This window comes from Crocodylus porosus, unplaced genomic scaffold (assembly GCF_001723895.1).
Source record: "Crocodylus porosus isolate Cpor-Errol unplaced genomic scaffold, CroPor_comp1, whole genome shotgun sequence".
Taxonomy (NCBI): domain Eukaryota; kingdom Metazoa; phylum Chordata; order Crocodylia; family Crocodylidae; genus Crocodylus; species Crocodylus porosus.
The window spans coordinates 1,193,617-1,212,113 of record NW_017728936.1 but is presented as its reverse complement, the minus strand read 5'-3'; the positions used below and the strand labels follow the sequence as shown (position 1 = coordinate 1,212,113).

The window sequence follows — 18,497 nt, the reverse complement described above, 5'->3', positions numbered from 1 at the left end:
GCAAACTCAAGGAACCCGTGAAGTTCCTAGAATCTTCCTCCACTGAGCCATCAGGGTGTTGGTGAGACCAAGTCTTGTTCAAGGCAGTAGTGTCTCCCATGAACAAGATCCAGCCAGAACCCTGAGGATATGCAGCAGCACCCCATTCTCCCACCCATTCTCATTAAAAAGCTAGGCCACTGTGGCATTGATATCTACAGTCAGATGGATAGCAAATTGGCTGAGGGGCTGCACTCAGAGCGTGGTGATGGATGGCTCATATTCGACCTGGAGGGATGCGAGCAGCGGAGTCCCCCAGGGCTCGGTCCTTGCGCCGCACTGTTCAATTTCATTAGCGACTTGGACAAGGGGATGAAAAGCACCCTGTTTAAATTTGCAGATGACACCAAGATCTAGGGCAAGATGGGCACACTAGAAGGGAGGGAAAGGATACAACTGGACCTGGACAGGTTACAGGGGTGGATAAATGAGACTAGGATGGGATTCAATACTGACAAGTACAGGGTGCTGCACTTGTCAGTATTGAATTGATACTGAATTGATACAGTATTTGAATATTGTCAATATTGAACTGGGCCCAAACTGGTCTCTGTTTCTTCATTATGTTTGTAATATCCCTAGATTTTGACATCCTGATGTTCAGGATCACCTTTACAGCTGGTGCTAACATCTCAAAAAGCATACTACTTACATTCTGTTAGAGACAGGTGACGTGTACTGGCTTTCATATGGCCCCTCAGGCTTATTTCAGTTCTCTCTGCTCCTCCCATGTTGCACAGGTGACCATAACTTACCCATGGCTGGGGAATGGACTTGATGATCTTGCAGGTCCCTTTTGGTTCTTCAATTCTATGGTTCTATAACACAACTGGGAGATACAAAAAAACTGGCTGATAGGTGGATGTGGATGTGGCTGTGGTGTGCCAGGTGATATAAAGCATCCCTCTTTAAAGTACAGCCCCTAAAAATCAGCTTCCATCTCCCCCTCCACCCCAGTGCGGCCAGCTCAATGTCACTGAATCACTTTATTGTTGTTTCATTACAAATCAGAAATACAATCAATCAGAGCCAAGCCTTGAATACAATCCCTGATATGCAAGCGGAGTCTTTAGGGGCAGCTCTGGCCAGCAGGAAAGTATGTAGGATGCAGTCAATTCAGGCCTACCTCCCCATGTCTCTCTATACCCCTCCTAGAGACTCAGCAATGGTATAAGATGGTGGTTGCAGGGTCTAACAGTAAAATGGCATCTCCAGAACATCTGCATCTCAGCTTTTCAACTGTCTCCCTGCCACCACAACTGCACAGCACTCCCCACTCCTGTCGCTCCAGATGCCCTGCACAGAGCAGTGGGAGCCTCCAACCTTTGTTCTTCCATGCCTGAAATCCCAGCTGCCTGGCTCTGCAGGTTCCCAACCTGAGGAATAGAGGAGTAGTGGCTGAAGTTAAATTTCCCATCTGAGAGGCAGGAGGATCAGCTGCTTCAGCTCAGTAGGGATCCAGTGATGAGAGACTGATACTAGGAGACTAGTCGTCAGGCATCAAGTCCCTACAGCTTCTTGTGGCTTCAGCTGAGGCTGGGACATGCTCAGCAGTGACCAAGCATCTGTGTGAAGTGAACCCGAGTTCCCAAAAACTTGTGCTTTCTATAGATATCTTATATAATATATAAAGATGCACATCTACCCTGCCTTTAGTAACAAAGTGCCATTCACAAAGACAGCAGAGAGCCTCCAAGGGACTAGAGACACCAGAAAAAGCACTTGCTCCAACCAAGTGAGGTTCAGTCCAAGTCCCACAAGGCTCAAACAAAATCCTTAGTCCCTTCCTCCACCTTGGACACTCTTAAACATACCTCCACCAGCTGTTCCCAGCAAGAAGCATGAATGGAGGATGGCAAGGGGAAAATTGAAGTGCTTCCATTAGTGGGGAGCACTGTAGGCACCAGCCTACTTCCCACACTAAACCCTACCCTTAGTATCCAGGGAACCCCTGTACAGGCAGCCACAGTTTGGGTAGAAGCCAGAGGCTCCCTGGGGCAGGTGAACTGAATTTGGGTATCTGGCAGACATAAAAGTACCCAGCCCTTTGGTCTGAGTCAGAGCAGCAGTGTTATGAAGCCCAGTAGCCATGAGAAGAGGCATCACAGTTCCACAGAGCTGGGGAGAGACTAAGAGCTGGTGAGGAGACTGAACATCAGGGCTAAGGTGCCCTAAGGCTTCTATAGGACACTAACAGGCTTCAGCAGCATCAGCTCAGACCTGCAGGGCATGAGTGAGGGTCCAGACAGGTTACAGTGCGCAAGGCCATTAGAGGGGGCCTAGAAACCCATCCCTGCTCTGGCTCCCAGACCAGGGATAAGCCCAGAGAAATACAGCAGGGGAGTGCAGAGCAAGGGAGTAAGGGACAGAACAGTGCATGTTAGTGCTCTAGAACAGCACGGGGATGCGCTGAGCCTTCCTTGTCTAGCCTGACCAGATGGAATGGGCTGCTCCTAGAAGACAAAGCAGCAGTGTTCTTCTGCCTAAGCAAACTTCCTTGGGCGCTCCCTCAGCAGTACAGGTGAAAGCTTTGTTGGGTGGAGATGGGCAGCTGCATAAATAAGGAGCAAGGCCTGCAGTGCTTGGCTTTGAGCTGCTGCTGACTGGGGTGCAACCACTGCCAGCAAATGGCCACTCCAGTACTTATCTCAAAGCAGGGAGGGGATTTAACCATGGATCAGGGGTTGGATAGTCTAACCATCCCAACTGTGCTGTGCCAATGAGACATGCAACACTGTGCATCAGAAGTGAATCAGCTGTGTCAACCCTGGAACAGCCCTGATCTCTGCATCGTGCAGACATCAATTTCAGTTCTGTTCCCTGAAGTGAAGGCAGCATATCAGTACAGTGACAGTTTAGCAACATAAAGAGTGACTTTTTGGCAGTGCTCTATGTAGTCAGGAACCACAGGTCAGCTAGAACCCACTCTCCCCTGTGCCAGCACCATGGCTGGCCAAGGGCTTCTGCTAGCCGTGCTGTAGAATCTTGTTGGTCTCTGGCCGGAGCAATGTGATCTTCCTGCCTTGGCCAGGGCTCCATCTGCAACAGGTAGAGTTAGGATCACAATGAGTCCTCAGGCTTCCGAAAAGGATTCAGAAAAATTTGCTCTTGCAGGTATCTTTCACTCAAGGATCTCAGGAGACTACTGGGGAGCTAATGTCTGGTGTCCCTATAGCTTCCTTCACCATGTTATTTAAAACCCCTGGGAGAAGCACAGGTTTGTTCTGTGGAAGAACACTATGCAATCTATGATGGCAGAGGCTGAATCAGGGTTTATTTTAGGGTCCTTCCCTAAACAGCACCAAGAATCTCTCCTTCTTTGCATCCTTCAGCCTAAAGTACTATGCAGCCCCATCATGTGAATGTTAAGATTCAACACACAGAGATGATGCTAAAAAATGCTAGAATACAGCTTCCTCTGGGATGGCATGATCCCTGTGTAACACGGTGCATGCCTGTGGGACTGCAATACAGCTGCAGTTAAAGTTTCACCCTACATGCAGGAGGTGGAACGCAATAAACTGCAGCAACCTCAGTTAGTTTCTGTTCATGGGGAAGTTCCTTCTTTGTTCCCAGGTTTATTAAAAGTCATGAGGAGCCTCTGTGCCTTGCAGGGACTAGATGACTGTGGAAAAGTTAATACTGGAATGGGTCAGTGCTATTACAGACTCAAGGGGGAAGGACAGTGTACTTGGAGGAGACCGCTTAGTTCTAAGAGAACAGGTAACAAGTAGCTCAGAGGGGGTAGCAGGACAGGCAATCTTTGCCCTGCATGTCACCAGGCTGAGTCTGGCCCATGTTAGTAGTGGCTCTGGGGCAATGCACAGCAGCTACCAATCTCTAAGCTCATGAGGCAGCACTTTCCCTCAGCTCCAAACTTCATTAAGGTCCTCAGAAGATGGTAGAAACCCCACATAAGTGGAAAAAGGAACATGGCAACAATGGGGTATAGGCTGGTGATTAACCTTGTTCTGAAAATCTCTACCACACTATAAGCGGGAATGTCAGCTGGAAGGAAGGGAGGGGGAAGAACAATTAAAACTAACAGTTCCTGGGAGGCAGTGCTGGTTAGTGGCCAAGATCCGTTCTCAGGTCTGCAACTGACTCATTATATGGCCTTTTACAAGCCAATCCCCTTCTGCACACCTCAGTTTCAGTACAGAAATGGGCTTGCTGTAAGACAGAACAGCTCCATGATCCTGACATGGAAGGACAGAGTAGTACTGACCAAAGGCATAATGGAGATGGGCTCACCTTTAGGGTTGGTTTCAGCCCCCTGGGGAAGTCAGACAATGTTCCTCTCCAGAACTGGCTCCCCAGAGAGGAATCTGTCGGCGGAGAACCTGCTGAGGTTGATGGTCTCAAATTTTTTATTCAGAATGAGCTCAGCCACAGCCCTGCCTGCTGCTGGTGACTGCTGTAGCCCATGCCCACTGAACCCTGTGACAAAGACCATGTTTAACACTGTAGGGTGAAGACCCAGCACGGCATTCTGGTCAAATGTGTTATAGTCATAATAGCCAGCCCAGGAGCCTTTCACCTGTCAAAAAGAAACACACTTAGATCCTGTGAATAAACCAAGAAAACCCTTATCATGCTGACTAGCATGGGCCCTCATGTCAGCAGACTCAGTGGGGAAGCTTGGGAGTGCAGGGAACGGAGACAGAACTTGGCTTGCAGTCCAGAGCAGCCTCCAACAGTCTGCATGGCTGTGAGAGGGAGTTTGCCACCATACTGGTCTCACACTTATGGATAGAGGCCTCCTCTCCCCCAGGCTGTCAAGGCCAGCTCCTTTCTTCAACACTCGCCTCAGTTTCAAGCAGCTCCTAACAGTTATCCTTTGGAATGGCCCATGTCAGAAGGACAGGTGAGGAACAGGGATAGGGTTGCAAGATGCTTCTGGGCCAAACTTGCAGCCCTACAAATGGGAGGCCACATTCTGCTAGGTCCATCAGTCACATCCCCACACCTAAACCCTCTGGGACAAAGGTTCTGCACACCCAGTTGTAGGGCAAGGGACCAAAAACGGAAAGAGAAAGGGTGTGACGTTCCTTTCCTTGCCTTCCCCTCAAGGGTGAGCAACACGCACTGGGATCCAAAACCTCTATTACCTTCAGGGACTCAAATGCTGGAACTCGATGGGCCAACTTGGGCCAAACCTTCTCTTGAAAGAATTCATGATCTACCTCCAAGTCCTGAATGTCCGGCTCTTCGTCCTGGAGACAGGAACAGAGAGAGAAAACACGCTATGGCCCTGGTGTTCATTTGAGAATGGCAAAGATATAGGCAGGGAGCTCTGTTTGCAGCCTGACCTAGCATGGACTGCTGTTAGGCTGGCACTCAGAGGACAGCACAGAGGTAGCAGAACTGCTTGCAGGGGAGGGAGGGAGGGAGGAGAGCTGGCCTTTCGGCTGCCACTACTGGGAACAGTGACTCAGAAGTTAAAGATGACATTGGGGAAGCAAGGATACTACTGGTACAGACTGGGACTGGTTCATCTGTGCTTTGCTCCTGTGAGGCCCCAAAGCTGGGAGCTCAAGGAGCTGGTGAGTGGCAGCACCTGTCTGAAAGCCTAGAACCTGCCAGCAGGTTTGCAAAGAGTGGGTGGGTACCTGTGCAACCAAACTCCACCACCTCCCGCCAGGATTTCCTATCTATAAATAGCACCCACTAAGTTCACTCATGCAGTCCAGTGCAGACAGAACAGTGTGGCCCAGGCCACAAGGAACTTGCACAACAAATGGCTCAGAGCAGCCAGAGCTGTCCCTGCTGCCCTTTGGAAGCCTACCTTGGCGCCCCACCCTTCCCTCTTTGGGAAGAGCATCCCTCACTGCTCCTCAGCATCACTGGTGCCTGCCAGAGGGCACTGCCACACAATTAAAGTCATCCCTTCTCCTCTTCTGGTTCCCCTGTTTAATGGAAACTATGCATGAGGCTACCACTCCCCCACAGCACCCAGCATCACAGGGAAGCTAGCTCTTAAGGGGGGATGGATTTAAGCCCAGAGTACTCCCAACTGAGACTAAATATGAGAGGATAATAGCCAACAGGTAGTATTGCTGGGGAAGGTTGTGACACGAGCCTGATTTTTAGGACAGGGCAGAGGTGACTGGTCAACTGACTTTGGGCAGAGGAAGAACTGGGCTGGTGATGGTGCCTGGTGCTTGCACATCCTGTGGACTGCTATGGTCTCACTACCTGTTGGGTCTTGCTTGATTTGCTGCCCTCGCTCCCATGTCCAAAAGGTTTTGTTTCACAGAGATCCTCTTCCCACTCTGCCCTCTTGGAAGAGTCTCTGATCTCAATTTCCTTAAGACCCCATTTAACTCACCTCTGCAGGGCTCATGCCTCCCACGTAGTTGCCTCCCAAACCTTCTCGGCGGAAATAGGCCCCTGTAGTGTCAATCAACATGGGACAGTTCAAGCCAGGCCCGTCTGGGCTGTGCCAAACATACACATACCTGTAGACAGAGGACAGCTGTTTGGCCAATGGCCTGGATATCCAGCTCTTCTCTTCAGGAGTGCACAGACCTGGGTGACCAGAGCAGGCGCATGGAAGAGCATTCTGGAGGCTGAAAGCTCCTTGGGATGGGGACCATCTTTGGGTCTTGTATACTAAGCTGTTGCTTAGACCAAACCTGAGCAGAGAGAATCTGAGCATCCTGCCTTTCCTCCGAAAGCACTGCACTATGTGAAAGCTTCACTGCACAGCACAAGCAATTCTAGGGAGCACAGAGCATTTCACAGCAGGAATGAGTACGCTGCAGCACTGAACCCATACCCAACCCATCCCAGCTGTGTACTTCCCTGAGAGGGACTGGAAAGGAAGAGGAATAGGAAAGAAATTCTCAGAATAGGCCTATTTACTAGACAGACATGGTGGGATAAGGCCCACCAGGAAACTATAAATCATTCAAGGGGTAGAGGGAGACCACTATGTTAAATAACTAAACTTTTAAGATAAAGACTGTTAACACAGGAATGGGAGTGCAGGTCACAGGAAACAGATCCCAAGACGAAAGTCACTCCCTGTACCCTGGAGACCAACCTTCACAATCCCACTGGGAAAGGCCCAGCCTTCCTGAGAGTCAGCCCAGTAGAGCACCCTAAGGCCCTTCTCAGATTCCCAAATCACACCTGCCCTCCATACTGGTTCTACCTCTGGCCCATGCTACAGGTGGCTTTGTTTCATCCATACCTTTTCTTGGGCTCCACCGGTAGCTTAAATATTTGCTTGGTCTTTGATACACTACTCTCAACTTCTGCAATCTCTGTCAGCTTCCTGGACCAGGCTCCTGCTGCATTGACCACAATGGCACATGCCACTTGGCAGTACTCCAAACTGTCAGGCATCTGTATCTGAAAAAACCCAGAAGGGAGAAGGGTGAGTGCCCCAGCCCCAGCCCCAGCCTGACTCTGGGGTGCCCAGATCTCCTACTAAGATCCTACAAAGACTCCAGATATTAGGAGAAGGTTGCTTTTCAGACACTGACAAGCACAGTGAGAGAGCACTGCACTGAAGAGGATGTCATGGAACAAACGGAGAAGATGCCCCTCTTAACTACACTGCACTAGAAATGAATACTGAAGAACACCATCTTATAGGGAGGGAGCAAGGGAAGAAGAGCGAGGCAAAAGTGACTGGACAGGGTCTGCAGGAGACGTTTGGCAGAGACAAGGAATCCAGAAAGCCTGGATTCCACTTCTGGCTCTGCCAGAGACTCAGAATATAGTCTCCAGCAAGTCACTCTGCAGAAATGTAACAATGTTAACATGTTTCCTTCTCAAGTAGTGGGAGACAGCAAAGTAGAGAGCATGTCTTGCCCAAAGTCACGCAGTGAGTCAGGGACAAAGGTAGGATAAGCTTCTCATGGAGTTACTTACACGGGCGTACTTAATATGGGACACCGTCCGCTCCTCCCCCGTGGGGGTCACTGTGTCGTAAAAGGCCATGGTAAAAGCTGTGAAACAGGAAAAGAAACATGCAGCAAGATGGCCATCCACTCAGACCTGCAACCCCAACAAGCACCTATGTGGGGAAAGAGAAGGGCTAGTGAGAGGGCAAAGCATGGGGACAGGACTCACAGGACCCATCACTGCTATGCAACAATGTATAATTGCACATGGCCAGTATCTTCATAAACCGACAAGTCAAACAAATAGCTGTGCATCCATAAGCTTCCTTGTGTTGTGTTTACTCGGTGATTTGTATCATTCTGCAAATGGCAACAGGTAGGCACCAGGTCCCCGGTGAGTCGCAGCAATAAACAAATGCATCAGTACTGAATGTGCTGCTGAGGAATCTGATTTGTAGTAAGCCACCAGCGACCAAGAAAGGGCAAAGAAAAGAGCTCTAGTGCTTTCCACCCTCATCTCTCAAAGTCCATTTTGAGATAGAAAAACGGAGGCACAGAAAGATATGTGATTTGGTCAGTGGCAGACAGAGACCTCATATCTTGATTCTCAACCCTGAATTTACTCCATTAACTCCTGTTTGCTCATTTACCAACTGTCTGATTCTTCAGATGTATAGACATGGCATTTACCTCTGATCTAAGAGGTATAAAAATCCCTGGGGTAACACTGAGCTGTCTCATACAGAAGGACTGGATCATATCCAACAGGATATATTCTCCAGCACTTTATCTATTCCAAATGTTACAAAACATACAAAGAAATGGACCATAAAACAGGGAAGTTTTGATCATTTACTTTATTATGATCTGATTGGAAAAGAAAGAGCTTTTACCTGCCAAGTCCTGGCCTCTAATTTCTGTCTCTCTCACTATAGCCAATGGCTTTACTAATGCTCAAAAGCATGACTGGGAGCTGCTTTCTATACCTTGGGCCTTCAGGGTCTGCAACATCACTTCTCTGTAGTGGCAAGGAAAAACACAGGACCTGCAGGTTCATCTTAGTCAGCAAGTGGCACCATTTTCCATCATGTTTCAGAGCTATATTTCCAGTACATGCCCTGGCTGATGTTCTGTTTGATTTAAGTTCTTAAACAGCTATGACAGCTGTGCATTTTATTTTATTGTTAGCTATATTCATTTTTCACCTTATTTGAAACCCATCACTTTCAGCAACACAGATGACACCGGCCCCTTGCTGGACCGGCACTGAATACTGCTTGGTGCTCTCAGTCCTACAATTTCCTGTGAAATCTGCCATCCAAGTGCAGACCAGGCCCAACCCTACCTAGCCTGGAAAGGTTATCATCTCATGAGGGCATGGTAGCTCCACAGGTATCCGTGTCATTTGCAGATCTTACTTTGCAGTTGCAAAGGGGTTCACTTACATGTCACTTCTCCACAGCAGTGATGGACACCCATGGATATTGCTTTTCTCCGGAAGGCAGTGAGGAGGGACCATGGGTCAAACCAGCCCTCATCTTCCAGGCCTGAAGAAATAAGGGAGTAAAACAGGAACAAAAAGACATGAACCAAGTGCCACTGTGCTATCCAAGCTTTCAAAATGTAGGATGCCTGTAAACTATGGCCTGATCCTGCTAATACTTCACCTACTGAAATTATTAGGGTTCGTTGAGGTTGAGAGGGGAGTTTATAGCAGCTTACCGCTATATCAGGAGCGTGGTAAACAACTGTTCACTACGGCACCCCTGGGGAAGACCAGGACTAATAGATACAAACTCCTGGAAGGCTACTTCAGGCTTAATACCAGGAAAAACTCTTTCAGTCGGGGTGTCCAGGGGGTGGTGGAATAAACTCCCTCCAGAGGTGGTGCATTCACCTACCTTGGAGGTTTTCAAGAGGAGACTAGAGTCACTTCTCTGGGGTCACCTGACCCCAGCTGTCTTCCTGCCTAGAGCAAGGGGGCTGGATCCGATGATCTGCAAGGTCCCTTCCAGCCCCTAACATCTGTGAATCTATAATTCTCCACAGGGGAGGAAATATTCAAGTGTTGCTTGAGATATGATCCTGTAGAGTAGGGGTCAGCAAAATGGCATATCTGGCTGGCCTGTTCCCAGCAGCCCCTGCCTATATCGCTGCAGCCAGTTTCCATGGAGACCCCAGCAGCACAGTGACAGCGCAGGGCCAGGGTTTCCATGGAGACCAGGCCTGGGATCTTGCGGCAGTGACAAAGTGGCCCAGAGCCAGGGCAGAGCTGCCTGCCTGCCCCTGCCCAGGGTGTGTGGGCAGCAGACTGCAGTCCTGCCCTGGCTCTGGACCACGCTATCAACACTGCAAGATCCCGGCCTTGGAGCAGATTCCAGCCCAGATCTGTGCCCCATCAGTGCTGCTGAGGCCAGTCTCCATGGAAACCCTGCCCCTGCGCTGTCACGCCCCACCACTGCTGGGGTCTCCATGGAAACCAGCCTCTTGGGAAGAGGAGTCTGCTGTGGGCCCGATCCAGCCTGTGGGCTGGACTTTGCCCACCCCTGCTACAGAGCCAGCATTTCTAGGCAAATGCATCTGAACTGGCTAGTCACCCTCTTCCAAGCCTGCAATTGATGACATGGGTTCTCAGCAGGACCTTTTCTGCTCATTTCCCCACTATATAGGCAACCATTGATCCTCTGGATCATGATGTATGTGCAAGAGGTCTGGTCAGGTGCCTGATGAAAACACTTGTGGCCAACAAGCCCAATTTGGGAGTGACACAGCTGGTTACAAGTTTCACAGATGCATGTGTTGTTGGAGTTCAAGTCTGCACCATGCTACTTTCTTCTTTCTCTCTCTGTTTCCAACCTCTGGATCACAGTTGCTTCGTGGTGAGCTGCACCTAGTACCAGATATTCCCTCCAGATCAGATGGGATTCTGCATACTCCTCCCAGCTTTCTACACTGATGTTGAACAACTTCATATCATTTTTGCACACATCATGGTACTGCCATAGAGGGCAACCTCACTTTCTACAGCTGTCTCAAAGTTCACTATACAAAATATTCTTGGGAATTCAGTCTCCTCCCATTCTCCTGACATGGATAAGCTACTGCAAACCCCTCTTCTTGATAGTGGTTTCTAAGTGCATCGTTCCTGTGCACTCCAGCACCTGTGTTTGGTATTTTGTCTTCTCACTTTATTTTTAGGATTTTACATGGGAATCTTATGTGAAAACTGTTGTCTCTTGGTACGCCTAGCATATGTAGTCCACGATTATGAATCATAAAGCAGGGACAACAGCATACAAGTCTCACAGATTTACATCTTTATCTTAATGATAACTGATCACTGATAATGCTGTTATTGATAATTTGCTGTTATTCTATGCACATTTTTGTAATAACAGAATTGAAAAGGAGCTAAGAATTTCAGGCTAGTTCAGTCTAACAAACATGGGTTCCCTGCTTTTTCTACCCCTTGTTTTCCCACTACCTCCCTCATTAAAAGAATTACATTAAGGAAATGAAGTGTGAAAACTTGTGTTAATAGTTGATTGAGAAATTCAAGTCCCTAAAAATTATGTAAATGTGACCATGTAAACAAGCCAGGTTAAAATTATTCAAGACCCTTAGCTTGTGGTATCTCTTGATACTGGACTTCCAGATACTTAGCATTTTTGTTAGAGGTGCACTGATGTATCAGTTGCATATTGGATTGGCATTGAAAAAAGGGAAATTGACATTACTGCCTATCGGCTTTTTTTGGCTGGTGTGGCTGATAGTGTTCACCGATAAATATAATTATGCCTTCTGGCCAGGACCCCCGGACACCAGGTGCATGTGCACAGCCACATTCATGCACATGGCCAGGAATGCAGCCAAGCAGCATGGAGAGCAGCTCCCTATAGATAAGTCTGTGGAGGGAAAGGACATGGCGGATGGAAGGGGTGTGGGGGTGCAGATCGAGGCCCCCACAGTGAGGGAGGGAGTGGGCCGAGGCCCCCACAGTGAGGGAGGGAGTGGGGCAGGGACAGGGGCTGGGGACACTGCCCAGCCACGGTAGTGAATAGGACCTGGGGCCAGGGTGGGGAACAGGACAAAGCTGTGGGTGGTTTATCGGGGGGAGAGGGGGGCAGCTCCCCACCACTGCGTGCACCCCCAGGGGACGTATGGGGGAGCATGTCCCCCTAGATTTGTGCACAGGATGGATGTGGGCTGCTTGCTGTGGGCTCAGGGCTCTCTGCTCTGCTGCCTTTGCCCTGGGAGCTCAGCGCTGGCTGTGTACCCCCTGCCTGCCCAGAGAATTGTGTCTCCCACTGCCAGCTGGGCAGGAGATGCATGGCCAGCACGAAGCTCCCAAGCCCACAATGGGCAGCCCGCATCTGCCCTTACCTCACTTGGCTCTGCTCTGGTTAAAACAGACTTGCCCACCACGTGGCCCACCAAGCCATTTTATCTGGCCCAAGGCACCTGCTCCGCACTCCATGGTGGTGGCAAGGTGAGCCGAGCAGGGCAAGCCCCAGCTGGCAGCAAGGGGAGGGGAGCTGCTTACTTCTGCAGGGCCAGGCTCATCAGTGGACTGGGTCCTGCAGCCACTGCCCCCAGGGCTGCACAGCGTGGGGCTGCCCCAGCTGCGCTCGATTAGAGGAGCTAGGGACAGTGTGTGCAGCTTGTTCCTTGGTTCGCCCTTTGCCCCGGCACATGGCCAGGGGAGCTGCAGCATGGCCCGCGGCCTGCCTGCACATGTGGTGGATGGAGGCACGTGGTGAACAGAGTTAAGTTCCCATGCGGAGCTAGGGGCGCCGGGCTGGGGGGTGCATGGTTGCCGGTGACTGTGCCCTGTGCTGCTGGAGCGGCCCCATACGGGAGGCCTAGCAGTGGCCACTGGCACTGCCAGCCCGCGCCTGCCTCCTCACCTGCCCACTTTAAGCCAGCCCTGCCCTGCCCCACAGCAAGGCGGCGCTTGCTCCCCCAGCCAGTTTCTCGCTGGGTGCTGTGGCTCTCTGGGCCCGGCTGCCCACACGTGAGGCCCCGAGGGGGCCACTTCTCATGTGCTGCTGGGGGCAGGAGGAGCCCGGCCAGGTCTCGGGATGGGATGGGATGGGATGGGATGAGCGTGCACCGGTCAGTCCCAAGCCGTGTGCCGCTCGAGATGGGATGGGATGAGCGTGCACCAGTCAGTCCTACGCGGCACATGGCTTTGCTGCCGCTTCTGCTGGCTGGTGCAGACCTGGCTGGCCTCCTCCCATCCCCAGCAGTACATGGGAAGCCGGCTTCAGCTGCGTGCTGCTTTTCCTGGCTGGTGCCAACCCGGTTCTGCCTAGGCGGGTCCTGCAGCACCATGTCAACCCGGGCATGGCACTGGCAGGCCAGGCAGGCCCCAGGTTAACCCCAACCTGCCCCACAGCTTCTCCAGCACCAGGTCAACCCGGTTGTAGCCAAGCAGCTCCTGCAGCACCATGTCAACCCAGGCATGCATGCCATGTCAATCAGCACCATGTCAACCCCTGCCACTTCACTGGTGTCAAAAGTCAGGTGACATCACTTCCTGATGTGATACCACTTTGCGTGACATCTCTGAATATGGCTCGCCAGCCCACTGGGTGATCAAAAGTTTGTGACATGGCTGGTTAATAATTAGCTATGGGTATTGGCCAAGAAAATGTTTATTGGTGCATCCCTACTTTTTGCTGCACTCAAACTTGGTTTTCCATTTAATATCTGATCCTGTCAGCTGCCTCCCTAACATTTTCAGCAACTAAGGCTATGGTGCCCAGCAGTTCCATGCCACTGTAGGATGGCCAAGGATTCAGAAACTACATACCATAGGACGCCAGAGCCACACCATCTGTATTCAACCATGGAAACTTCTTCTTCAGCTGCGTTGGTGACAACAGGATGACCTCTGATCCTTCAGCCCTGAAAATTGTTAAACATTTATCAGAATGTGCTTGCTTTGTGCCTTAGGAAACCTGTAGGACATGTAGGTGGGGGAGATCTGGGGGAAAGCAGCATAATTGTGAGGGGAAGAGGGAATTTGGGTCACCTCTGGTGCCTTGTGATTATGTGCACGTGAGCAGCGCAGACAAAACTGTCAAAGCTTCTACAGAAATCAACTAGGGGAAGAAAGAATTTGGAAATTAAAAAGAGAAAAACATCATGAAACTGGAGGTAAATGGTTTTCATGCCCTCCTAGCTAAGATCAAGCAGTGTATGAGTTCAGCTGCCAATATGTCCTCTCTCAGGTACACCTACTATCCCCTCAGCCTGAGAGGCTTTAAGTGGGATGTTGCGATGCTGCCACTAAGATCACGAACCTCTAAGCACATGAGTTAGTACAGGCAGGGAAGAAGTCCAAGCAGCCCATTCTCTTCCAAGAGCCATCTTTGAAAATCCTTCCCATGTACATAGGGCCTGTCTGATAAAACTGCAATGAGCAGATCCCCTAGAACCAGCCAGAGTACAATTTTGCTGAGGGTGGAGTGCTCCTAATCCAAGGCCCAGGAGGCTCAGCTTCCTTCAAGATTTCCCTTTTGAGTCACAGCTGTGAGGGGCGCTTCGAGAACCTCACAGAAGCTAGGCATCCTCTGCAGAAAATCCTCATGTGTGGAATTTCCCCATCCAACGTCCCTCACAGCATCAGTCAAGACCCACAGCATTTCACAGGACATGCAAGACTCAGCACATTGCTGAGGAATGTAGAATATGAAATCAGCATCCCCACCCTCTCCCCGCATGACCCACAGTTGCTTCATGCTAGGATAGGGGTCCAGAACCCATTCAGAGATAAATAAGTCATTTGTAGGAGTATGATGAGGTAAATACAGGGATGAGGGGGCTTGGGGCAGACAGGGCACTAGTGCACAAGCCCCTTACATGCGACAGCCTGGGATTAACCTGGGATTTTGGTCATGAGAGAAAAGAAATGTTGCAGCCTTTCAGCCTGGCATTTGGTGAAGGTTTGCCCACAGTACCAGAAGCAGCAAGTTTTCCATACCTGGAAACCTAAACTTAGGAAAAGACCCAGGGTTGCTAGAGGAGGGAGAAAGACTGGAGGCCAGGGCCACGTGAAGTAGCAAAATTGTGTAAGGGGATCCAAACCTTGGAGTGCTCTAGCAGGACCCTAGAAAACCCAGACCTGGGATAGCAGCTCATGCCTAGGGCAAAGTGCAGGTGTTAGAACAGCATGGAGGAGCAGAGGGGCTGTGCTTGACTGCCACCCACCGCCAGAGAAAAGCTTATACAACATCACAAATCTCTGGCTTTTAGAGATGAAGGCAGTGCTTTTAGAGGTGAAGGCAGTGCTAGCTCTGAGTACAAGGTGCCAACTTTTCAGGGGCAGTACAATCAGTCAGCAGCTGTTTCATGAGCTATCACTCCCCCACCTCTGTGCAGTCACTGTGGCATCCCAGCACACAGAAGCCAACGGAAACTGAGCCTCCCCTGAACTGGGAAGCCAAGAACAGTAACTGCCCTCAAGCCCAGGAGACTCAGTCCTGCTACAAAGTAACTATGCAGGCTTCTCACTAGGACATGCTGTTATCAGCCACCATAGCTTTGCCCCACACCCTGCCCCCACAGCCATACTCCCTATAAAAGGGCCTTACCTCTGAATGCTCACATTCTCCTCCAGCATGGCAGCTCTTTCCTCTGTGGCCAGGAAGAGGTACCCCGAAGGGTTAAACTGAATATCGATGGCTGGCTCGCCTGCGACTCCCAGATGTTCCTGGGAACAGAGTGCCAGTGAGTACTTAGGCAGCTGCTTTCCTCAGGCGTAAGCAGAGAGAAAAGCACATGGGATTTCACCCTCAGGGACTCTGCCCACTGGAATCATATAAAAGGGGGCTGAAAAGAACCACAAGAAATCACTAAGCCCAAACCCCTGCACCAAGGAAGGATCCAGCTTACCTGGCCCATCCCCAACTGATGCTTCTGCAGGGGTCTTCCCTCCCAGTTGCTAAATGCCACCTGAGTGAACCTGGCCTGGGTGAACCTTTGCTGGAAGCCTCCTGTGGAGCCCCCTCAATGCAGTTCCTACATCTGCTGCAGGAGTTGCTGCAGAAGTCTGAGAGAACCTCATGCCAGGATGAAGAGCATCTCCTGTGTACTCCCAGCCCGTATCAGCTGGGCCAAGGAGAGAAACTAGGCCAGAGTGAAAGTTTCCTGCGTGGGCTCGTTGAATGTGACCTAGTTACTACTTGGGCAGTATTTCCAAGATGCAAATTGCTGAAGAATGTGAAGAGGTGAGCAACAGCAGTCAGACCCACAAGTGGTTACAACCTGAGAGGTAACAGCCATCTCACAGATGCATGTACATGGACCAAGCTACACCTGTTGCTACGGGGACAAGGCAGTTCATTGGCAGTCCTAGCCCTCCGCGTTCCAGCCCTGCTCTCTGACATTGAGCTTGCAAACCTGATGGGCTCTTGCAGGGGGAGTAATAAAGGATCCGGCACCTCCCTCCAAACCTGACATACGTTGATTGTGCGCAGGAAGTATGCCGAGTAGCGGGACATCTGGATGTTTTCTGGCAACGAGAACTGTTGTCGAATGCCTCCCACTGAAAGCACTGTAGAAGCTCGGGAGTACTGCAGGGAGACAGGGGAGGGGAGAGGCTGTCACGGCACCAGGGACAAGAAATGATACACCATGAGCTGTAGACAGAGTTTTCAGTACCCTATTCTTGTGGCTTTGATAGTGGTGAAAGGCACATGGAGATGGACAGTTCCAGAAACAGAGCAGAATTCCACCCAAGGATCAGCAGCACAGACAGCTGCTCTGAAAGTATGACCCACAGTCACCCATTAGAAAGCTTTTTCTCTAATCCCCTATAGTTGTCAGAGGGGAAACTACTGTCAAGAGACCTTCTATCCCTGTGCTCGTCCTCAAACTCCCAAGAGAGAGGCACCGGGACAACTGCTCTGTAGGAACTGGAAAAGTCATAGATCTTTCAGATGGCAACCACCAGAGTCCCACTCCTAATCGCAAAGCTGCCTTTCCCTTTACCAATGCCCCTTCTCCCTGTCCCTTACTAAGTCCCCTTTTAGAAATGACAGCTACCCCCTCAAGTTCACAGATGACACATTTATGGGGGGGGGGGGATGTATTACACCTTCAAAGGTAGCTAAACCACTCACACAAGGAAAGTATCATTCATTGGGAGAGAAACATCCTGGTGAGATACGAGAGTAGAGTACAGGAGCTCCTGCATCACACAACACTAAGACATCAGCCATGTTAAGTTCAATGCATGGCTCAGGTATGTTTGGGTTCAACAACCTGACTGTCATAACACTGTCTACAACCTCCATATCCCAACCACCTTTCCATCAATCAGTCCTTGCAGCCTCAGGTACCATTTGGGAGTGTACTTTCCACTGCTCTGAATGCTCTGGCTGCTAAGAGCCCTCCTCCCCCCACAACACCCAAACTGTATTTCCACTTCCTTTTGCTCAAGCCACTGCTGTGTGAACTCCTTTTTTCAGGGACTCCAGCCTTCTACCCATGCTGAAATGGCTCTTTTCTGGGCAAGGTCTGCCTTGCTCTCTGGTGCAGTTACTCCAGGGGCAGGCAAAACGTAACCCATAGGCCAGATTCAGCCTGCCCAGATTCGATTCAACCTGCAGGCAGTCAACCACCAACTCACTGGATTTGGCGCACACCATGCAGTGCTGGGTGGGCAGGTGGGACTGTTTCTGCCCGGCAGCATCAACTGCAAACCCAGGTGGGGGCTTCTGCTGCAGCAGGCAGGCAATGACGTCACCTGCCAATGCTGCCTGCAGGTTCAGGAGCCCCAATGCAGAACCTACTGCCAGTGTCCACATGTGATGCTACCAAGTGCAGCAGAGCCCCAAACTGGAACCTGTCGGCGGTGTCAGCGGCGGACCCAGGCAAGAGCTTCTGCTGCACCAGGTGGGCAGTGGCATCAGCTGTGGACACGGCTGCAGGTTCTGTGCCGAGTTCTGGAACCTGTTGGCTGCATCCACAGCTAACGGTACCGCCTGCCCACTACGGCAGAAGTCCCTACCTGGGTCCACAGCTGGTGACCTACAGCGCTGGCCAGGTTTTGGAGGGGAGAACAATGTGGTCCCCAAAATTCATTAAGTGGATTTACCCCGGAGTTACTCTCATTTTTATTGGTGCAAATCTGTACTACGCAGGCACTACGGTGGGGGATTCTATAACTCGGCCAGTGTCTGCATCTGTCCCAAATGAAGCCTGCAAGATCCGAGACTTGTTCAGAGCCCAGGTCTCCACTGCGGCATCCCTCGGAGGCAACTTACTGTTGTGTCCCGCTCAACCACCAGCACTCGCAGGGTATTTTTTCTAGGCTCCAGTGCCTTCAACCAGTAGGCGACGGACCAGCCCATCACCCCTCCCCCAGCAATGACCACCTCTGCCTGCATAGGAGGGCGTTTTTCATCAAAGAAGGGGTTCTTGAAGAGATTTGTGACATTTTCTTTTAACTGGTTCTGGAAGTTTGACACCGTCTTCTGCAGGTCTGCAAAGGGAGAGGAGATTGCTAGTTGGCCTGAACTGCTCCACTGCGATCAATCCACTTCCTACAGAAGCCAGAACAACCGCCAGCCCTGAGAAAACCCTCCGTACAGA

The 18,497-nt window shown here is 50.7% G+C and overlaps 1 protein-coding gene across 2 annotated transcripts in view; it reads right to left on the bottom strand.

The window, feature by feature from the left end:
• Window positions 1-1,009: 1,009 nt before the first annotated feature.
• FOXRED1 (FAD dependent oxidoreductase domain containing 1) overlaps window positions 1,010-18,497 on the bottom strand; it is a 17,913-nt gene continuing 425 nt past the window's right edge. Inside the window, exons 2-12 of one of the 2 annotated variants that reach the window (XM_019546958.1) lie at window positions 18,170-18,387; window positions 16,355-16,474; window positions 15,494-15,612; window positions 13,711-13,805; window positions 9,341-9,442; window positions 7,924-8,000; window positions 7,238-7,398; window positions 6,371-6,500; window positions 5,151-5,255; window positions 4,294-4,579; window positions 1,010-3,078 (exon numbers count right to left, since the gene is read on the bottom strand). In XM_019546958.1, coding sequence (XP_019402503.1) covers window positions 4,325-4,579; window positions 5,151-5,255; window positions 6,371-6,500; window positions 7,238-7,398; window positions 7,924-8,000; window positions 9,341-9,442; window positions 13,711-13,805; window positions 15,494-15,612; window positions 16,355-16,474; window positions 18,170-18,387 — 1,382 coding nt within the window. In that variant the 3' untranslated portion in view covers window positions 1,010-3,078; window positions 4,294-4,324. The remainder of the gene's footprint in view (window positions 3,079-4,293; window positions 4,580-5,150; window positions 5,256-6,370; window positions 6,501-7,237; window positions 7,399-7,923; window positions 8,001-9,340; window positions 9,443-13,710; window positions 13,806-15,493; window positions 15,613-16,354; window positions 16,475-18,169; window positions 18,388-18,497) is intronic. The other variant, XM_019546959.1, reaches the window with a different exon arrangement.